This window comes from Panthera pardus, unplaced genomic scaffold (assembly GCF_024362965.1).
Source record: "Panthera pardus isolate Hobbes unplaced genomic scaffold, ASM2436296v1 HiC_scaffold_10, whole genome shotgun sequence".
Lineage (NCBI taxonomy): Eukaryota > Metazoa > Chordata > Mammalia > Carnivora > Felidae > Panthera > Panthera pardus.
This window is the reverse complement of record NW_026526655.1, coordinates 64307484-64328123: the sequence shown is the minus strand read 5'-3', so window position 1 is coordinate 64328123 and position 20640 is coordinate 64307484. Positions and strand designations below refer to the sequence as shown.

The following is a 20640-nucleotide window of genomic DNA, read 5'->3' as shown; positions in this document are numbered from 1 at the left end:
GAACTGAATTCTGCCAACACCCAAATTAGTTGGAAGACGACCTCAAGCTCCAGCTGAGAACAACTTAACTGCCGCCTTGTGAGACACACCAGAAAGCCCGTCTGAGCTGTGCCAGACTTCTGACGTACCGAAACTGAGATAACAAATGGGTGCTGTTTTAAGTCACTAAATTTGTGGTAACCTGCTACACAGTAGTAGAAAACTTGTATGCCTTCCTTACTATGGGACAGCACCCCCATACCTTCTATACTCCTGATGGAGATTACCCTTCAGAGAACTTGACATCGTGTAAGTAATATGAGTATTTGAACACTTCCTCCCTGCCTGTAGAATGTAAGTTCCTAGGGGGCAAGAAATTTGTCTTTTGTTTCGTTCCCCCATTGTATCACAGCAACTCAAACAGGGCCATGCGCAGAGCAGGTGCTCAAGAAATACTTACAGAATGAATGAGTATATTTGCTGCTTACATTTATGGCAGCACAGGGTGACCACAGAAACTTAATAGTATTTAACTTTTAACTTTAAAAGGTTATTTCTCAAAGTACAGGGACTGCCCTGAGAGGAGACCAACTGTATATTTTGAGAGATTCATGAGTTCTCAAATATGAAAAAAACTGGTGTAAACAAATACTTTGAACACATTTAGAAAAATAATGTATACCACTAGGCATGAACATATATTCAACAAAAGTCATACTAAAATTCATTTCTAAAATAATAAAACACAATTCATTTCTATTTTTTGGAAGTATTTCTAGGTGATTAGATTCAGAAAAATATCATTGATAGGTCTTAATTTCAGTAACATTTTTAAACGAATCCTTTTATGATATCCCTCTGAGTAGACAGCTGAATGTCCACTAAAAAGCAGTAAAGTCAATACGATTTGTTTCTGGTTGAGCACCTATACCAAAAAATACTAGTCAATATTGAAAGCCATGTAGAAAATGAGTGGTTTCTAACAGATGCCAGAAGACTGTTCTATTCGAACTGTTGAACATGTAAAATCAATGTCATAGATAAAGCTATAAAAACAGGTTTATCCGATTGGCAAATGACATGTATCCAAACATTATAACTAATATGACACACTGACAATCATGAGTGAAATGTATGGCGGAGGGGAGGCAAGCAATGGGTCAAAACCAACAGGTTCATGATTATAGTGACAAATGTTAAGACATACAAAATGAATTTGAAAACACAAGTTGCAGTTCCAATTAGGCTTGACAGCCTTCCAAGAGGGAAACACAAAATCAGAGCTTTTGTTTGGCTGTTAGGTCATGCTATATCTGTCACCAAAGTGCACAGCTATTTCAAAAAGCAATGAAAATGTAGGCTGATTTAGGAGAAATAGGTACATAGACAGATGGACACTAAGCATTGTTTCTCAGCCTATTTGAATGTAGCACCCTTTCTTCATTAAGATCATGAAGGATTGGGATCTAACCCACAAACTCGGGGAAAAAACCACCCAGAGCCATGAGGAAAAAGGTAAGAAAAGCAGATACAGGCTAAATGTTAATAAAGGTGAACAGCCAGAATTGTAAGGAGGATATAAAACTATATTATGAGAAGCAAGGTTACTTGGACTGTTTTGCCTAGGAAAAAGGAACAAGCCTTGTAAAAACACAAATGGCTCTCAAAAAAACAAGGGAATGCACTTGTTCTATATCGTTCTAGTACCCAGAGCAAAACTGTATCTGGAGGTAAGGCTTAGGAATATGTATGCATTTTAAAACACTCTCCAGGAGACTTTTATCCAGAGAACCTGATACCTGCTCTAAGGGCCAGAACTTGAGCCCACAGGAGCCCAGAATAGGAAGATCAGCTGAATCTCAGGGAAGAAGATTGAACCATAACAAAGCATTTTAGTATCGTAGGAGTGGTCCATGGAAAAAGAGTCAAAGTATGCACAGAAGCTAACTAAATATCTAGTGTACCACTAAAGAGAACGTTCCTGCGTACGTAAAGTAGGAGACTGGACCACCGCACTCTGAAGGTCACCCCCAACACCGCACACTCAAGTGGGCTGGATGGTAACCTCCACAGTCTCACTCACGACCGTATCTCAGGAATCAACAAGGAGCCTGGCACAGTGGTTGTACCGGAAGTATCGGTGGAATGAATAAAAATAAACGAACATGTGAAAAATAGATGAAAGCAGTACCTGGTTCCAAAGTCAAATAAAAAAGGAATGGGCTATCTCATTTTTTGGAGAGCAATAAATATATTTTAATTGTGAACCATGATCAAGGACACTTTCAAATAGAAGGAAAATAGTCTTGTAATAGCTTCACTTCTTGACCAGAAATCATCTCTGAATTAAATCACACCAAGTCTTAGTGTGCAGTCCCCCTGGTTAAGTGTGTGAAAACACACCACAGATTGTAAATGACCAGCACAAGCACGGGGTGATTATGGTGATGATTATCTACCCTGACAGTCTAAGATAACTCAGAGGGCTGGAAACTAACCTTGAAAACAAATCGGCTTTTTATAGCCACAGCTCTGAAAATGGTCCATCAGCCATGTGCTTTATTTGTTTAATTGTCAAGGGAGAACCTATGTGTAACTTATTTTAAAACACCTTCAAAAATGTGACCGTAATCTCACTGACTTGGTAAATTAAGCTGTTTATTATAATTAAGTGGAAGCAAATATGTTTTAAGACACATTCTTAACGAAGAATATACACCTTACGATGTATCTCAATATTTAAAAATCCATGACGCAGAAAGAACTTTTCATTCACTAGATACAAAGTCTACACTGTCAGGCACCATACTTGTATCCATTTCCTAGAAGACGGAGGGTTCTTTCAAAATACATCTGTCATTTCTCCACAGTAGCTGATCAAACCTGCCACTGAAAAATGTTCTGAACAGGCAACTCGTAGTACAAGCACGGTTTATTTCTGTCAGAGACTGACTGCTGAAGTGTGAAAGAAACTCATTAAAAATCTCTTACTGTGATCTTACATTGTAAAAAAATTTTTTAAAGGAAAAAAAGCCCAAGAAAGAAAAGGCAAGGGGGGAAAAAAAAACAACTTAATGAAGGGTACACTGAGCCTGCAGACACACTCATATGGTGCTTTCTTTCTCTTCTTTAGTAAGCAATTAGAAAAAGACCCATTAGTCCTGGGAATACAGCATACACTAGCTGTTTGCAGAAATCAAGTAAGTTAACAATTTTATTTTATGTTAATATTATGAAAAGTTAATGAAGGAGATAAGAATATTATACTATAGGAAGAGCGATACAAAATAAACAATATTATTTACCTTAATCTTAAAACGAGGTTCACAGCACAAGAAGCTTCTCTGTAGTCTTCGCTAGCATTGGGTAGCCCCTTTAAAGACAAAACCGCAAACACTGTTATCAACTTGGAAAAACAATCGTGATATCCCTTGATTCACATGACCCTTTCTGGAAATTTCAAAACTAGGTCTTTACAGAGGGCAGGTCCCATTTGGCCACAATAATACCCCTATATGAAGGTTGGAATGATGCCTAATTCCCAACACAGCTGGAGATCCAAACAGATCTGTTTTCAAACAGAAAACCTCAATGGTAGCATGGGTCCTATGAACAATTGGTATAAGCTGCAGCAAGTCCAAGGAAGAAGGGTCAGCCATCTTAAAGGAGCATCTTGCAACCTGAGCCACTGACTGACTACATCCATTGGGATTTAGTCCCAACACAAAGGTTGGGCACCTTAAACCTCAGGATGCAAAGGAAAGTGGAATCCAGTAGATTAGGTCACTGTTTATCTTCCCTGCGTTTCTCACCTAGAACTGATTTCCATAAATATAAATCATCAACCACAAATGCCTCTACTCCATAGCTCCTCCTGACTCCTACAAATCCTTAGAAATGAGCAGACCTTGGGGCGCCTGGGTGGCTCAGTCGGTTGGGCGGCCGACTTCGGCTCAGGTCATGATCTCACGGTCTGTGGGTTCGAGCCCCGCGTCGGGCTCTGTGCTGATAGCTCGGAGCCTGGAGCTTGTTTCCGATTCTGTGGCTCCCTCTCTCTGACCCTCCCCCATTCATGCTCTGTCTCTCTCTGTCTCAAAAATAAATAAACGTTAAAAAAAAAAAAAGAAAAAAAAAGAAAGAAATGAGCAGACCTTCTTGTTGGGAGTAGAAAAATAGAGATTTTGGATCAAGATTTGCCTCTACCACTGACCAGACACGCAATCATGAGCAAGTCATTTCCCTGAACCTATTTTCCCACTTACAAAATGGGGATAATACCTGTCTCAAAAGTTTGCTGGAAGAACAAATATATGAAAACAACTCATCAACTACGTGTTACATAATATCAGTTATCCTAATCCCCTTTCCTGTTTCCCTTATTCTATTCACTTCCTGACAAATTACTATTCCTCACTTGCCTTTTATCATTCAATCAGTCCCTGAAGTTTATCTCAAGGTGTTTTACTGAGTTGCCTGATATGGAGTAAAAAGACCTAAACTGAATCATGTCTCTGCCTCTAACCAGTTATATGACCTCACGTGAGCCAACTTCTGCAAGCCTATGCTTCCTTGGCTATAAAATAAGGGCAAAGGACTAGCTGTCTGACTTCAAAACAGGCTTCCTGCAACCATAAAATTCCATTATTCTCTCCTCAGTATACAACTGTTTTCATAAAACACACATCAGGTAGGATAAAAATGAATTTATCAACGGATGTGCAGATTTGGGGGACAAAGTTGTGATCCTAAGGCTGATGATGCTTGATAGTATAATGACTTTGAAAGCAAAAGGGCTTGCTTACTAATTATACAGTGAAACCAGACTGGTGGTCTGCACTCTGCTTCTATGTCCACGTTCCCACCCCTGCACTGCTCAGCACCCTTCATCAGCACCCAACACGACTCACGGCGCATGTTTTCCATCATGTAACTTTTAGTATAAATGCATTTCACAGTCAGTGGACTTCCATTTTTACAAGGCAAGTTGTAGAGATAAATTGGCCCATAAAATTCAATGATAAAAGAATTATGAAAACAGGTTATAGAAATCCAACCAGAAGCCAAAAAAAAAAAAGTATCAATTAATTATACTGTTTTATAGCTAGAGTCTAACCGAATGGGGAGTCATTTTCTTTCCTTATCTTATTTCACACAGTACCAACAATTTCAGAAGCAGTCTGGTAATCAATCCTTGCTCTTGAACCTATCATTTAAAGGTTGGGGTTCCTGAAAATCATGGTCAATAGTAACAGTACTCTCTTCTCCATACCTATTAAAAAAAGAGAGAGTTTACAAGCCTCCGGTTCTGATGGATTACCCTGAAACTGTCTATCTTCCTAAAATGTTGGTTTTTCTAAAAATAGGTCTACAAATCACCTCAAACATAAAGGACTGGTGGAGAAACATACCTGAGGATCCTGCACAGAAAGGGACCGTATTTGCTCGGGTATACTGCTGGCATTCACCGCCATCTGTTAAGAGAGCCACTGTTACAGCACTTAAGGAAACCAAAATGAGACATTAAGGTCAGTGTGGTTACATTAAGTCCCACTTATCAGAGACAATTTTACATAAGTAATTTTAAAGCAGTTTTTCCCCAAGTGTTGTCCTTTGATGATGTGTATTGGAATCACCTAGGACGCATGATAAAGATTCCTGGGTCCACCTAGCCTAGGATTCAGAATTTCAGGGAGACGGGAGAGAATGGGTATTTTTAACAAGTGCCCTGGGTGATCCTCCTGATGTTTTCAGAGAGCCACTGAGCTAAAGCGAAAAGGCATGGACTACTGGATATTTTAAATTTGATAAATTTGGTAACAGAAAGATGCTCTAGGATCATTTTTTTCTTGTCACACAATTTCCATAGGTCTTGTATCTATATGACATAGTCCAACGTTAAAGTTCCCCAATGAAAGGATATTAGGATAGTGACCTTTAATCATCATTTAACCTTTAATCATTACTTCGACTAATGAATGATTTATTCACTGGATTAAGAAAAATACATAAGTAATTGGACTTTTAAAACACATTTCCCCAAAGGAAAAGTCAGAACGACAGGTTATGTTTTTTCCTCAAGGTTGGAAATCCAACCCTAATATGATACCAAAAGTATTTCTGAGCCCTACTTTCTGTGAACTCTGCCCTTGAACAAAACTTGAAAGACCAGAAAATAAAACTAGAAGAGGAACAGCAATGAAAATGAAAAAAAAAAAACAAAAAACAAAAAACATATTATTTTCTAAGCTTACTATCAATTCTAAAACAATCAGAAGTCATCAGAAATTTTTTGCAGCAAGTTTTCTAAAGTTTAAGACATGAAATTGTTACTCTCTGTGCTTCCTCAAAATTGTTGTGCTTCATCACAATATTAGTGATGAAGTCATAGGCGGAAGTGTACTAATGTCTGCAGTTTACTTTGAGATGCATCAGAAAATGAAGACACACTGATGAATGAATAGATGTGCACATGATAAACCAAGTATAGTAATGGCAGGATCTAAATGTAGGTACATAGATGTTTGCTGTAAAATGCTTCTAATGTTGCTGTATTTTTGAAAATTTTCATAAAATGTTGGGGGAATATGACAGTGTAAGAAGAACAACCAACCTGTATTCTTTAACCAGCCAGAGGACCTGGGCCTACACCAAATGATCTTTTGTGAAGAATCTTTCAGGCTGACTGATCCCGTCGTCTCACTTAAGGTTTGAGATACAACCAAAAGCCACATCAGCACTTACAGAATATCCCAACTCTAGTCCAAGGACCACTGTAAACTGAAAAAACCTTAATGGCATTTACTAGAGATGAAAACTTGTCTTCCTCCGTGGGAGGTCCCATCTCCTGCCCTGCTCCCTTATTCCTGGGCCATCATCAGGAAGGAGAGCTAGTTACCTGCACTGGGGACTGGATCCCCAAGCACCCTGTGCAACCTCACTCTGTAGGTGTAATCCTGCATCTAATGAAGGGACCAGCCTCTGACTCTCACTGGTGCACAAGCAATCTGGGTGATTCCTCAGGAAAATACGAAGAGATGCACAAGAGGGATGGAGAGGGAAGTTCCCTGTACAAAACACCTTCTTTTACAACCAACTAGAATCCTCCAAATTTCACCATTATGGACCTAATTCTATCAGTTCAGCTTATTTATGCCCTCTGGGGCAAATTTTTTTCTTTTTGTTTTTTTTCTTGTTTCTTTTTGAGAGAGTGTGCTAGCCGAGGAGAGGGAAAGAGGGAGAGAGAGACAGAGAATCTTAAGCAGGCTCCCTGCTCAGAGCGGAGCCTGACGTGGCGCTCAATCCCACAACCTGGGATCCTGACCTGAGCTGAAATCAAGAGTTGGATGCTCAACCAACTGAGCCACTTAGGCGCCCCAATGGGCATACATTTTTAATTTTAATTTTAAAGCTTACAAGAAAGCCAACATATTAAGCAGGTGTTAGTCATCACGGTATAATATAAATTTGCTTGCTGGAATTTTTTTTTTTTTGGCTTTTTTTTTTTTTTTTTGCTATAAGAAGTGCATTCAAGGGAAGCCTGGGTGGCTTGGTTGGTTAAGCACCTGACTTGATTTCGGCTCAGGTCATGATCTTGAGCCCCATGCCGGGCTCTGCACTGACAGCATGGAGCCTGCTTGGGATTCTCTCCCTCTCCCTCTCCTCCTCTGTCCCTCCCCTGCTCAAGCTCTCTCTCAAAATAAATAAATAAACATTGAAAATCAAAAGAACTGCATTTGAGAAAATGGGTGTTTTGATAGGAAGGGAAGAGGAAAAGAACAGATTAATGGTGGACACCACCCTGGAAACAGGCCTCTGAAACTGGGTAAAAGAGAGGCAAAGATCCCAGAATAGGGAAAAGAAAGGGACAATGTCTGCTAATTTTCCATAGAGCTCTGCTTAATCTTCTCATTTTCTATTTTTAAAAATACTGTGGCTAAATGCAGTGTGTTATCCTGGATTGGATCCTGAGACAAAAAAAGGATTTTAGTACACAAACTAGTGAAATATGAATACAGTCTGAGGTTAGTTGATAATAATGTAACACTTTCGCTTCTTAGTTGTGACAAAAGTACCAGGGTCACATAAGAATTTAACAGTGGGAGATCCTGGGTGAAGAGTGCATGGGAACATTGTATCATCTTTGCACTTTTTCTTGCAATCTAAAATTATTACAAAATAGAAGGTTATTTTCAGAAATACAGAAAGATTTCTGATCACAAATCTAGCTTTTATCACAAAAAAGTCAGAAAGCCAGTCATTTAAAATAAGAACATCTTTTGGAAAATGGTGGCATAAAGGTATCAAGTTAAAGCCATCTGTGATGACAAGGCTAAGTATAATAAATCTGGAGGGAGAAAGCAAATCTTTGCCTCCATCTACAAATGGATATAAAACAAACACGTATCAGAGCTGACAGGCATTTGGAAAACACAATGTCATCAGAAATACATTTAAAAAGCTAAAGGCAGTTTTAGCAATCAGGTAACAGCAATGAGTAAACACAAGCAATAAATTTAGCTTCCGCACTGTGACTAATCGCTATAAAATTAACTCAACCTAAACCCTCACCAAATTTCTTTTCTCCTCAGAACAAAATATCATAGGAAACAACATTTTCACAACTAACCTAGCCTCGATTCTGTAACAGAATTCTTCAATATATCTCTTATGGGCTAGAGAGGGCCTGAGTCAACAAACCTTCCACCTGCCTTCATTACACCTGATTAAATAAGGACAACTTCTCCAAGGGGTCTCTGAATCATCTTTCATAGTTTTTTCTCTTCTCCCCCTCTCTCTTTTCTTCTTGACATTTCTGATAGACAGATATTTGAAGCAAATCTTCAGAAATTTTGAGCACACAATCTTCTCGGATTTCAGTGTGGACTTTGGGATTCAGAGCAGTTGGTGTGGTTTTCCTAGCCAGTGGTTTTTGATCCTAGCCATGTATCAATCACATGAGCAGCTTTCTGAAAACCAGACTTGCCTGGACCTCAGCCCCAACTACCAAATCATAATTTGAGGGCTAGTTCTGGGCATCTTCATTTTTAAAGCTTTCAGCTTTTCTGATGTGAATCTAGGGTTACAAACCATATGTTTTCATGCCACCTAACAGAGGGGCTGTGCTAAAAAGAATGCTTCTTTAGTAGAAGACTTAGCAAATGTCTCCCTTGGTTAAAGGAAACGCAAATGAAGTGTGAATGTAAAGAAAGATAAAGGCATTTTTACTTTTATGTAGAAAATGAGGATATAAGGCAAAATTGATTTTAAAAGATTATAAAACATGTATCGATTATTTTCAGAGTCTGACAAAAACAGATTCCCAAATCACTGGTCAAAAAAGATCAATAATGAGATAATAAATGAAAGGTTTTACAAAAGCTAGGATGGCAAATAGGAAACCCCCACATGAGGAAGCCAGTCTTGCAAATACTACTCCCGACCCCTACCTCCAAAGCGATGAGAAGTTTCTAGAGAGCAGGGCTCTCTGCCTTGTTTTTTGTGTAATTCCCACAATGGTACAGTACTTAGCACTGCTTCATGTAAAAAATCAGGCACAGATTAAGTATTTGCTCCATTAACTTCATTATTAATATTATTGTTGCATTATTAACATGAAGTTCTACCACTGGCTTCCACATCCAAGTGGAATACAATAATAAATAAATGAAATGAGCATGAATTACCTACTTATAAAAAACTATGAATTACTGGCAGGTCATAACTAATACCTTGCAAGGCTACTTCTAAAATGTCCAGTTAGGAACATAGGAGGACCAGCTTTTAAATGGGTTTGGGCTATGAACCTCAAGATGAGTGGTACAACTCTAGAACTTTACAGGTTACACTGGAAATTTTCTTTCGGATTTAGGAGGATCTCCTGGTACGGCCCAATACCAAGCACATCTTCCCAAGGCCCCCCTGACAAACACCCCACCCTGGCCTTCTTAATCTTCTCCAACAAACCCTGTAATACCTGGATATTCTGCCTTAGACCTTCCTAGGGAAGCCAAATAGCCCTTTACAAATTAAGCATTTCTACAGCACCCCCTCTTTTATTGGACTATCTTCCTCTGTCTGAATGTAACTACTAAGTAAGGCTACCTTCTCTGAACTTCAGCTCAATGAAATGGCATCTTTGGATTTTTCTGCTCACTTCTGACCTACTCATAAATACGATATGCTTCTTCAGGCACCTGTTTAATGTTTACTTCAGTGTGTGGGTATTCATGTCACCAACGAACATGGAGAGAGCGTCTACTAGATGCAAAGGGAACATAAATATGAATAAAATACTAGCCCAGTCTTCCCGTAGCTTCCAGTCAGCCAAGGAAATAAACTGTGATTTAAATGATGAGCATTCTCGAAAAGCTTATCAAAATGTGAACACTGGCATTTAAACGTGCCACTTGGCACAGATAAGCATTTTCACCCTCAAAGATGTTTAAAGGTATAAGGTACACTGTCAGAGGCTATATAAATTGGTGCTTTTTTTTAGTCTCAGCTTTACGGAGATATAATTGACAAATAAAAATGTAAGATATTTAAAGTGGTTTAGCTTTTGATAGCAGCTATTGAAAAATCCAAAACCAGATTTTGTCAAACGAAAACCCACGATTCTTTAAATTCTTTAAAATGCTTAACCTGCACACGTGCTCCTTAAAATGCGTACACAAAATGTTAATGGAATGCAGTTTATAATAGTCACCTAAATGTTCACAAAGTTAGTGGTTAAATAAACCACTTCAATCCATCCAAGGTAATACTATTCGGCACTTAAAATAGAGGCAGATCTACAACAACTAACGTGGAAAGATTTTGCAAGATTTAAGGCAAGTTGCAAAAACCAGAAAGACATTTTTGTGGAATCACCGTGTTGCAAACCTGAAATGAACAGAACACTGTGTCAACTATACTTCAATAAAAAAATAAATTTATGGTTTTTATAATCCCATTCACACTTTTAATATGATATAGGTTTCTTTATTTACATATTTGTATGTAAATGAGAAGAAAAAAGTCTGGATGAAAATACTGTAAACTGAAAACCTCTATGGAAAGAAGGAATAGTCACAGGGGCAGGAGAGGTAGCAAAATAAAAGTGGCTCTTCAGAATTTTTTGTTTAGTTCTTCCACACATTTTACAAGTCTTTGTGTCCCTTTCAATAAAGCCTACCCTGACCAACCCATTTAAAAATCACAGTCCCTTAACACACTCCCTGTACTTTCCACACCGTTCTATTTTTTCCCCATTGCCCCTACTCCACTGTAACAAACCACATAATGTACTGATTTATAAAGTCTGTCGCTTGCTTTTTACTTGCTCCCATCAAAATATAAGTGTCACAATGGGGCACCTGGGTGGCTCAGTCCAGTAAGCATCTGACTCCTGATTTCAGCTCAGGTCATGATCACACTGTGAGCTCAAGCCCTGTGTCAGGCTCTGTGCTGACAGCGCAGAGCCTGCTTGGGATTCTCTCTCTCTCCCTCTCTCTCTGCCCCTCCCCTGCTCACCCTCGCTCTCTGTCTCAAAATAAATAAATAAAATAAAATTTAAAAAATGTAAGTGCCACAAGGACAGGGATTTCATGGTTTGTTTTTTTTTTTTTTTTTTTACTGTTGTATCCCCAACACCTCCTAAAACAGTGTGCACAGTAGGTATATATATGTGCATGTGTGCATACATTTGTCGCCTATTTACATATTCAACAGTTCTAATTCCCTTTGTAATAGATAAGTATGTTTTGCTTCACTTACACAAAAAGCGAATTTGGGTGGTTGGCAAGACAGGGGGCTACTTTAACTAAAAAGCTGAAAGGACAGAGCAACCATCACTGTATCTGCCCTTAACACAGTTCAGGATACTGAAATGCCAGCTACTGAAATGTGAAAAACAAAAAAGATAACAAAACAAAACAAATGGCCTGAGAAGCCGTGCAATAGCAGGTAGGGCTGATTATTCCTAAAATTTGGTGAAAGTGTTCACATTCAAAGACATGAACCTTTCACAAAAGTAAGGTTTCATGTTTCCTCAATTATAAACTCATACGGGAACAGACGTATATCACTGGGAAATCAAATTAGTCTAGACACGGTGAAGTGTCTAACACTTTTAAATCCCACCCAAGAAGGTCGACAGTGATGACTGACAGCATGCTATACATTACTCTCCTTCCTGTCTATGCAGAAAACATTCTTGCCAAAAAGATACTGCTAATATCCACATAACAGATCAGTTATCAAAGCAACTTCAACAAGCACATAGGAGGATACTGTCACAATAAACTTCACAAATCCTCAAGAGGAAGGACCCACAACCCTCAGTCTGTACCAGGTTAAGGCAGGACTCAGTGAAAACATGCCAATAAAGACGTCCTGTGGTGAACCAAAATGAATGCTTTCTGAATCATGATGCTACCCGAAATCATGTTATTTTGTTCTATTTCTAAGCAGGACTGACACTTTTAGTTAGAGACACTCCAGGAAAGAGATGAAAAACCCTGACTCTGCATTTCACTATAGGTAAAACAGCAAAGTGGGCAGAAGAGGGCAGAGTGCACGATACCTGGTTAAGATGGTTCTAGAAACCAGCACATGTGTGTGGCCAATGGGTCCTATTGTGGAAGTCCTCACCATCATTTGTAACAGAGGGAGATAACTTCCTTGACAAACCTTATCTTTTATATACAAAATGACAAGATGAATTCCTATGATCAACACAGGAAGAAACAGGAACTGAAGGACAGTTAACAGTGGGAGGTAGGCAGACTGAGAAATCCCTAGGCAAGGCCTATCAGTGTGGCATGAAGAATGGAGAGACCAGAGGGAAGGGAGAATGACAGGGAAACAATAGATTGTAGCTCGGATGTACTCTTCTCAGAAAGTCCAGCTGGCCCCTTGTAGTGGAATCTAAGATTTACTTCACTTCATCAAAAGGAAGCATCTGCTAATTAAAACAAAAGAAAAAGTTGGGATGGATATCATCTGTATCCCGAAGTCTTCGGTTTCCTTAATGAGAATTTATCAAGGCACACATTAATTACTAGGTCTGTAAAATATTTGGAGCTATTTAAATATGCTCGAATTTTCTCTAGGAGAATTAGCAAGTCTTCTGAACTAGTCATCATTAGACATTAGCATTAGGATAATTAACCAGATGGAAGAAGTAAAGTTAATCAAAAGGTGACCAGTTCTCAAAGGGAAGCTGATCAGAGTGTTTCCTGCCTACTAAGTTACCCACTAGATTGTAAAGCACACTCAACCTAGAGCCTCCCACCATTTTAATTATCTGCTTTACTATAAACCAAAAATCTAGAAGAGACTTTGCCTGAATGCCTATTATGTTTTCTACATGGCAGTAATATCAAGAGTTGAGATCAACCAAGCTGAGCACTCAGTGGGTGCTTCGTGTGCATGATTTTATCAAATGCTCACAGCAACTTAAAAGTAGTGTGACTGGTCATTACCATCTAACAGAGGAGGAAACTGAGGCTCAGAGAGTAAAACAATCGGCCCCAAGTTACAAAGACCAAAAGTAACTCAGACAGTATCAGGACCTGCAAAGTCTACATGCCTTTTCTTTTCTGCTACTCCGTGAGGACGAAATTTTGATGTCTCCTCCCCAAATGGATCATACTCTGATACTGCAAGGGGGAGGAGGGCTCGTGGGAGGGGGGGATGGTGAGGTGGCAAAAAAATGTTAAAATAAATCACCACCACTCACCTCTGGATTTTCTTCTTTTACTCTTCGGGACTGTAAAACAATTGCATATCCATTAATACGTGCACACACAAAATGCCACAAACATAAATTGTGCACAGGCTAGCTCACCATCGTCAACATCACTTACCTTTTCTTGAGAAAAAGCGGCCTTCCCTTCTTCACTTTTCTCGTCCATCTCGTCGTCACTCCACTCCCAGTCACCGTCCTCGGTTTTATGAAGGTGACCGCTTGACCCAGGAACTCTTCTCACCTGAATCAAAACACACCCACCCAGATTTTTCACTAGCAGAACGTGAACAGTGCTCGCTGGTGCTGCCAGTTGGGTCGCACAGCACACACCTACGCTGGAAATACCTTGAGTGGTTATGAATTCAGGCAGAGCAGTTAATACCCCAAAAAGACTACATAGCCTGCAGACTCCCACACTCATCCTCTTTCCAAAGATACTGTGTTCTCCAAACGCATTACTATACACCAAGAGCAAAATATTTTGGAAGAATACCACGTGCGTCAGCCACAGGGATCAAATCCATCTTTCCCTCTTGCTTCATTTAATACTTCGTTAATTACTACACACTAAAGGTCATGTGATCGGCTTCAAGACTGCCTAAGGAAACGCAAGCAAGCAACAGACTGCTGACAGAGGGAAGGCGAGGGAGTCAGGCAGCCTAATGAAACACCTCAGTCTAGGACTGATCAGCAATCTAAAGCCTCCGTCAAAAAAAGCAAATACCCTTTTGTTGCCACCTTGCTCTTTGTCAGAACCTGACATCACACATGTTTTCCCAAGATGCTGCTCAACCTACCTGAGCAAAATGAAACAGCATCAGACTATTCTTAACACACCTGGTAACACTTTTGAGACTTGGGGGATTGCTAGAAACATGGCAAGATAATCAGCAGCCATGCCGGATCATCCAAACAGGTTATAACAGTCTTCTGCAAGGATTTCAAGTTTATTTGAACTTGTGATTAGAGATGTAGATGTGATTCAGGGGTATTTTCTTCAAATGCCTGTGTGGTTGAAAAAGCAAAACTTTTAACAGGACAGGATGACTGAGAATGATGAGCCTCTGACCAAAGTAATTTGCGCTAAAAAAACAGATTCAGATGTAACTGAACAAAGCAATGTAGCAGCGAACATGTGAACGTAACAGCCAGTGAGTGAGCCACTGATTCAGAGGAACTTCAAGGGGAGAGGGACCCTGGATAGGGTCTAGTCCAACCCCCTCAATTTACAGATGAGGAAATGAAGGCCCAGCCCCGGAAAGTGATGGAAGATTGAAGAAGATCACAAGGCTAGGGGGACAAAATTAAGGCAAGAATAAAAGCCTTCAGATTCCCATTCAAATGCAAATCTTATGCCACTGAATGGTAACCGTGAAACCAAGTTGTCTAAAAACATCCTGCGAAGACTTTGAAAGACTTATGATGTGAAGAAAGACTAATTTCCGTAATACAAACTGGTTGGTTATATCATGGGAGCCTCATTAACCCTGAGGGAAATTCCACAGACCTTAAATGTAAGGTAAGTATTTACACACGTTCGATCAATGTCAATTCATAATCAAAACAGGCTCGGGGTTGGGTCTGACTTAAAGGAATTATCCTGTGGAATCTGTAAAAGCAAGCCTGACCACTTGGTCTAGAAGATCTGAACTCCAGGATGGAAAGTTCAAAAGTAAAAAGTTCTTATTCATAAGTAAAACAGTTATGCTTAATTGGGGGGGGGAGGGGGCGGGAGCTTCTCTCCACTCCAAAAAAACGAATTCGAATTTGAAACAACACCTTCTGTGTTTGACATAAGATATTTTTTCCATTTGCATATTCTGAGTCATTGGAAATGACCTATTCTAATGACAATGCTTTATAGATGCTGGCAAAGTACCGTATGGAAAAAATGCTGAAACTCACTTCAACACTTTCAGAACAGACTGCTCTTTAAAACTACAAAGAAATGGGTAGGGGAAGAGAAAATGATTTTCTATTGACATGTACAGTAAAATTATTTTCTTGGCAATACTAATCATGATGATAGTACAGGAAAATCTGTTAATGACTACATTAAAAGAAAGAATGTAAAGCCACATCTATCACAAAACATACTATTAACTAAGAAGTGAGAAAACAAGGAAAACTGTTATCAGAAATAGAACAAAACTCTACCTTTACTGAAACTGCAATAATGAAGCACAGTTCACAAAGTGGAATTCTTCAAGTACCTAACACGTAAGAGGTTATGCTAAGGAAATCCCTCCAACAGCAGAGATAGTACAGCTTTACACCTTAAAACTTTGTTTATGCCCCTTTTTCCTCTCTGTTTACAAGATCTGTCAACAGTTTTGTTTCTACAGGCAGGATCCAACCACAGACAATAAAATGGGCATCTTCTATTTTATTTTAGAACCCAGGCTGTCTCCCTCCTAGCTTTATTTGCCGGAAGAGAGACAAAGAAAATGTCTAAGATGATAGCCTCAGACATTGAGGGAAATGGTGGCATCGGCCTTTAAGTCATAAATATTGAACAAACAAATGTAGAAATTAAGACAAAGGCATTATAAAATCTATGTAGCATAAAATACTGGTACAGGAGTAGGAAGAATAAGAATACAGATTTGTAATGAGCCTTTCCTGGTTTCCTGAAAGGAAAAGAACTTGCAACATCATTTCAAACCCAGGGTTCATGGTATCTTTATGTGACATTGATCTACACTGAAGAGACGAGGAAGCTACATCCTTGCAGGGAGTTTGCAGGGACTACAACCAACAACTTCTACCTTCCAAAGTCAAGGCAACTACATTTCACATAGTTTAACAAACGGGGTTCTTATTTAGGAACTGAGGAATACTCTACCAACTAAAAATTTCAAAACAAAACAAAATAAAGATGTGTAAAGGCTTCTGTCCTTCCCCATCGTCCACAATGACAAGGATGGGAGTTATTCACCCTCAGAATCTGGACTGCATTACTGCTGCATTGTTCTCATTCTGTTACATAATTTAATCATCTAATAAAGCCAAGAGGTGGTAGCTGGGGCTTAAACAAAAGAATCCGATACTTCTCAGAGAAATGGGCTCAGTCATAAACTCACAAATTCCTCAGGCCCAGCAATCAGTTAGAGAAAGTTTTACAGGCAGCGACATTCAGTCCCAAGACTGGGAATAAAATACAATTGACCAGTTCCACCCGCACGTCATACCTCCGAAGAGGAGAGTAGTATTTTCTTCCCTTTCTCGAAACTGCGTCTTTATGAAAATCCATTTTTACAAAATGAACTGAAGTTCTGATTCCCACCAGAAAAGAAGTCAGGTTCAGACGCGCAGAGGAACAGTGTGGTCTCGGGCTATGTCTGGTGGCCACAGGGTCACGTGTCCAAAGCAGAGCGGGGATGAAGCAGCCACGAGTAGGGAAAGGCGGCAACAAGGGGGAAGTCACTGGAGGGGTCTCTCTAGTCTTCCCAGGGGTGCCCCTCTGAACAGGAGCTTTCTATACATATCAGGACCCAGGATCTCTGTACAACATCCCAGGTGGCCAGCTGGCCCCTGACACCAGAACAGGAAGCAAGGGATGAAAGACAGTAGAAGACAGCCAGCAGGTAAGCTATCCATACAGGGTGTTAAAACATGTTAGAAATTAAAGTGTCCATCTAACATCTAACAAAGGATGAATGTGACCCAAAGAGAAAGTGACCAAAATTTAGCAGAATTTGTCCAATCCTGCCTGGCGCCTCTTTCCGAGGCACTTGCCAGCTGCTTCCACAGCTACATTAACTTCTCCCTGGAGGCAGGATTTCAGCGTCTCCTCGGAATGATTTCCCCATCAACAGGAATCCTGTGCTCCACTTCTCCTCCACCTGTCGAACGTGTAATCTGACCACAGCCTGAACCCAAGTGATCCAGACATGGTAGAAAGCAATACACAGTAACTTTTCCTTTATCAGGCATTGTACTGACCAGAATGTAAAAAAAAAAAAAAAAAAGTTTCTAATTAATTGCTGTTTACAATGTCCTTGAGACACTGCCAAAAAGCCTTCTAAATCATCAAAAATAATGAATAAGATTGGACTCAGTAAGGTTTCAGCAGTGAATATTTTACTGTTCCCCTACTTCATACTCTGATATTGCCTCCTGTGACCTCTCTGACACCTCCGTCCCCCACCTACCGCCTGGCCTCACTGTGTTCTCCAGCCCTCAGCCTTCCCCTGCCTCTTCCATCAGCCCCTCCTGGCTTCACCCCCACCTTATAAGATCTGGAGCCCACGGTGGACTCGGCTGACGCTGCACTTAGCACACCCCACCCTATACCCCCTCTGCCTCCTGTACAAATCACACCTGGGAGGAACGCGGGGTGGGGGGCTCACCAAACATCCTTCATCCCTGAGCGAATGGAGAACAGCCATGCTGCCTGGTGCCATTAGAGAGACTCTCTGGCCATGCCTAGGGGCATCAGTGCTGCCACAACCCAGCCACTCAAGGGCGGGGGCGGGGGAGTTCCCGGCCAAGCAGCAACAGCATCACTGGAGAGCTTATTAGAAATGCTGCATGTTGCGCCCCACCCCAAACCCACTAAATCAGAGCATTCCTTTTAGCAAGAGCTTCAGGTGATTCCTATTCTCACTCAGGTTGGAGAAGCACTGTCCTCATCACTGGTTGTTAGCCTACTCCCTCTCCTCAGCCCATACCAGCTGTTATTTATAGAAGAGAGTTACTACTACCTGCTGACAACTTGAAAGATATTAACTAACTTAACCTTCACGGTAGCCTTGTGAGTTGAGAATCATTTTACTCCCCCATTTTTCTGAGGGAAAACCGAGGTGCAGGGAAGTGAAACACCTGGCTCAAGCCCATACAGCTGGAAGAGATGGTGCCAGGCTGGGGGACCAGGATCCTGACCCCAACTTTCCAGGGCCAGGCTCTGCTACTGTGGCTCACAGGGGAACCCCATCCTACCCAGCTCCGGTCATTTCAAATAGCTCCACCTGTCACCCTGGGCACACCAAGTCCTTCCAGCCTATACCCAACACTTCTACATGTTTCTGATCAGCTCCTTCACACTCTTCCTCCCTCTTTGCCTCTTTCCCTCCTGTATGTAGGAAAATGGATCCCCTTTCCTTTTTAAAAGCCAATGCCTCCTGTGTGCTCATTTATCCATACACACATTCATTCCTTCAAAACACTTACAGCCAGGCCCTGCTTCTCCACATCCACCATGAACATGTTCAATTCTCTCCTAAACTTCTGCCCCAAGGGGGGATGGGCTCAGATTTCGCTTCTTCCAGGAGCAGTCACTCCGTCCCTCTCCCCTCTCACTGTCAACATTTTTCTGAAGACGGTCTCTAATTGCAGCCTTCGCTTACTCAGCCCATCCTCACTCTTTAATCTCATACAAAATACTATCTGTCCCCAGCAGGCCACTCAAGCTGCCTCTCCCCTGCAAGATTTAATGACTTCACACTTGTGTAATGTAACGCTCCTCCCTGTTGCCCTAATGTTATCTTGTAGACACAGCTGAATCCCATTCTTTTACTTCGTGCCCTCTCCAAATCTGTACAGCTTCTCCTTCTACTTTTCTCTGTCCTCCCGTCTCCTACTGTTCTTTGTTCCGTCTTTACCGCGCACACGGCCTCCAGACACGGTCTCCTCCAGAGAGCACATGGTCCCCAGTGGCCTCCCCTCTCTCTAAGGTGATGACCTTGGAAACTTCGTCTCTCAGTCTTGTTTTTCGAATGCTTTGTGGGTTATGAATGTCCGATCAATTTCTAGTGAGCCATCTCCAACCCGCTCACTAAGGCTCAACCCCCCAGCCTCATTTTGACACCTTTCCAGCATTACCTCCCTTAGTTCCTCCCTCTGTGCTGGAGCTGGCTCATGCTGACTCAGGAGAGCCCACTGTTAAAAATTTCAGGAAGTCTGCAAGATAGTTGACTTCACACTGGCTGTGTAAAGTTGGCCCCAGTAGAAGCACTCACTGACACAACAGAAACTGGAAAATAGTACAAATTACAATTTGCATGCCCCCCTCTCTGCCAGAATGCCAGTTTTTAATGTTTAGCAGCACATCGCTGGTGCAAAGACTCACCTTATGGGAACGTTATAAAATTGGACCAAGATGTTTGACATGAGCTTAGTAGTTACTTCTGGGAATAAATATTTTACGATGGCAAATATCTCAATTCTACTGCACAAGCCTCTCAAATTTGACCCTTGGAAACAACACACACAAATTGACTTTTACGTACCAAACCTATAACAATCGAGGTACAGTTGAGGGGGGCAACTATCTTCATATTACTCAAACTGATACGTATGGCCTGGGCTAACATTTCTTACGAAAGCATCATGAGGAAACACAGTGTGCTCCTCCACTTTTTAAAATACAAAGTGACAACAGCAGACTCTGAAAAATTGTTTTAGATGACGCAACATTGGATCTGTGATGACTGATGCCAACACTACAAGTCGAGAGCCTAACTAACATTAAGACAAAGAAAGGAAAACAAATGATGTATTTTCCAAATAAAAATGTTTGGTATAATGTGTATTAACACAGTTACATAAAATTGTTAAGTTTCATTGGTAAGTTTTTTGTTATTTCATCTATGTCCCTAAGTGTTCCTATATTCAAACTCATCAGAAAACTTGTTTGTTCTAATTTTTAGATTTGGAAACTAAAGCATCCCATTGTTTTCAAGTTACCTCTATTATTAGGAATTTCTGATAAATTCTGCACACAGGATCTAGAATTTTGCACCTGATGGTTTTTCTATAAAAGGGGAAATACATATCCTTGCCGGTCAAAGCAGAGAATTAAGTTCTCAAACTTCCTGTAAATATTAATGTGACATGAATAAACATAAACATAAATGTCACTGGAAAATTAGGTATTTTGTTCATAACAATTCGAAACCTTGATTATTTGGTAGAATAAGAGGGAAGTAAAA

General features: G+C 40.4%; 1 protein-coding gene across 2 annotated transcripts in view; it reads right to left on the bottom strand.

Annotated features, from left to right (window-relative positions):
- Nucleotides 1–20640, bottom strand: part of STK39 (serine/threonine kinase 39) — a 310507-nt gene that overhangs the window by 125700 nt on the left and 164167 nt on the right. For both annotated transcript variants that reach the window (XM_019458489.2, XM_019458511.2), the window contains exons 11-14: nt 13827–13949; nt 13700–13729; nt 5388–5450; nt 3285–3352 (exon numbers count right to left, since the gene is read on the bottom strand). In XM_019458489.2, the coding sequence (XP_019314034.1) occupies nt 3285–3352; nt 5388–5450; nt 13700–13729; nt 13827–13949 (284 nt within the window). The remainder of the gene's footprint in view (nt 1–3284; nt 3353–5387; nt 5451–13699; nt 13730–13826; nt 13950–20640) is intronic.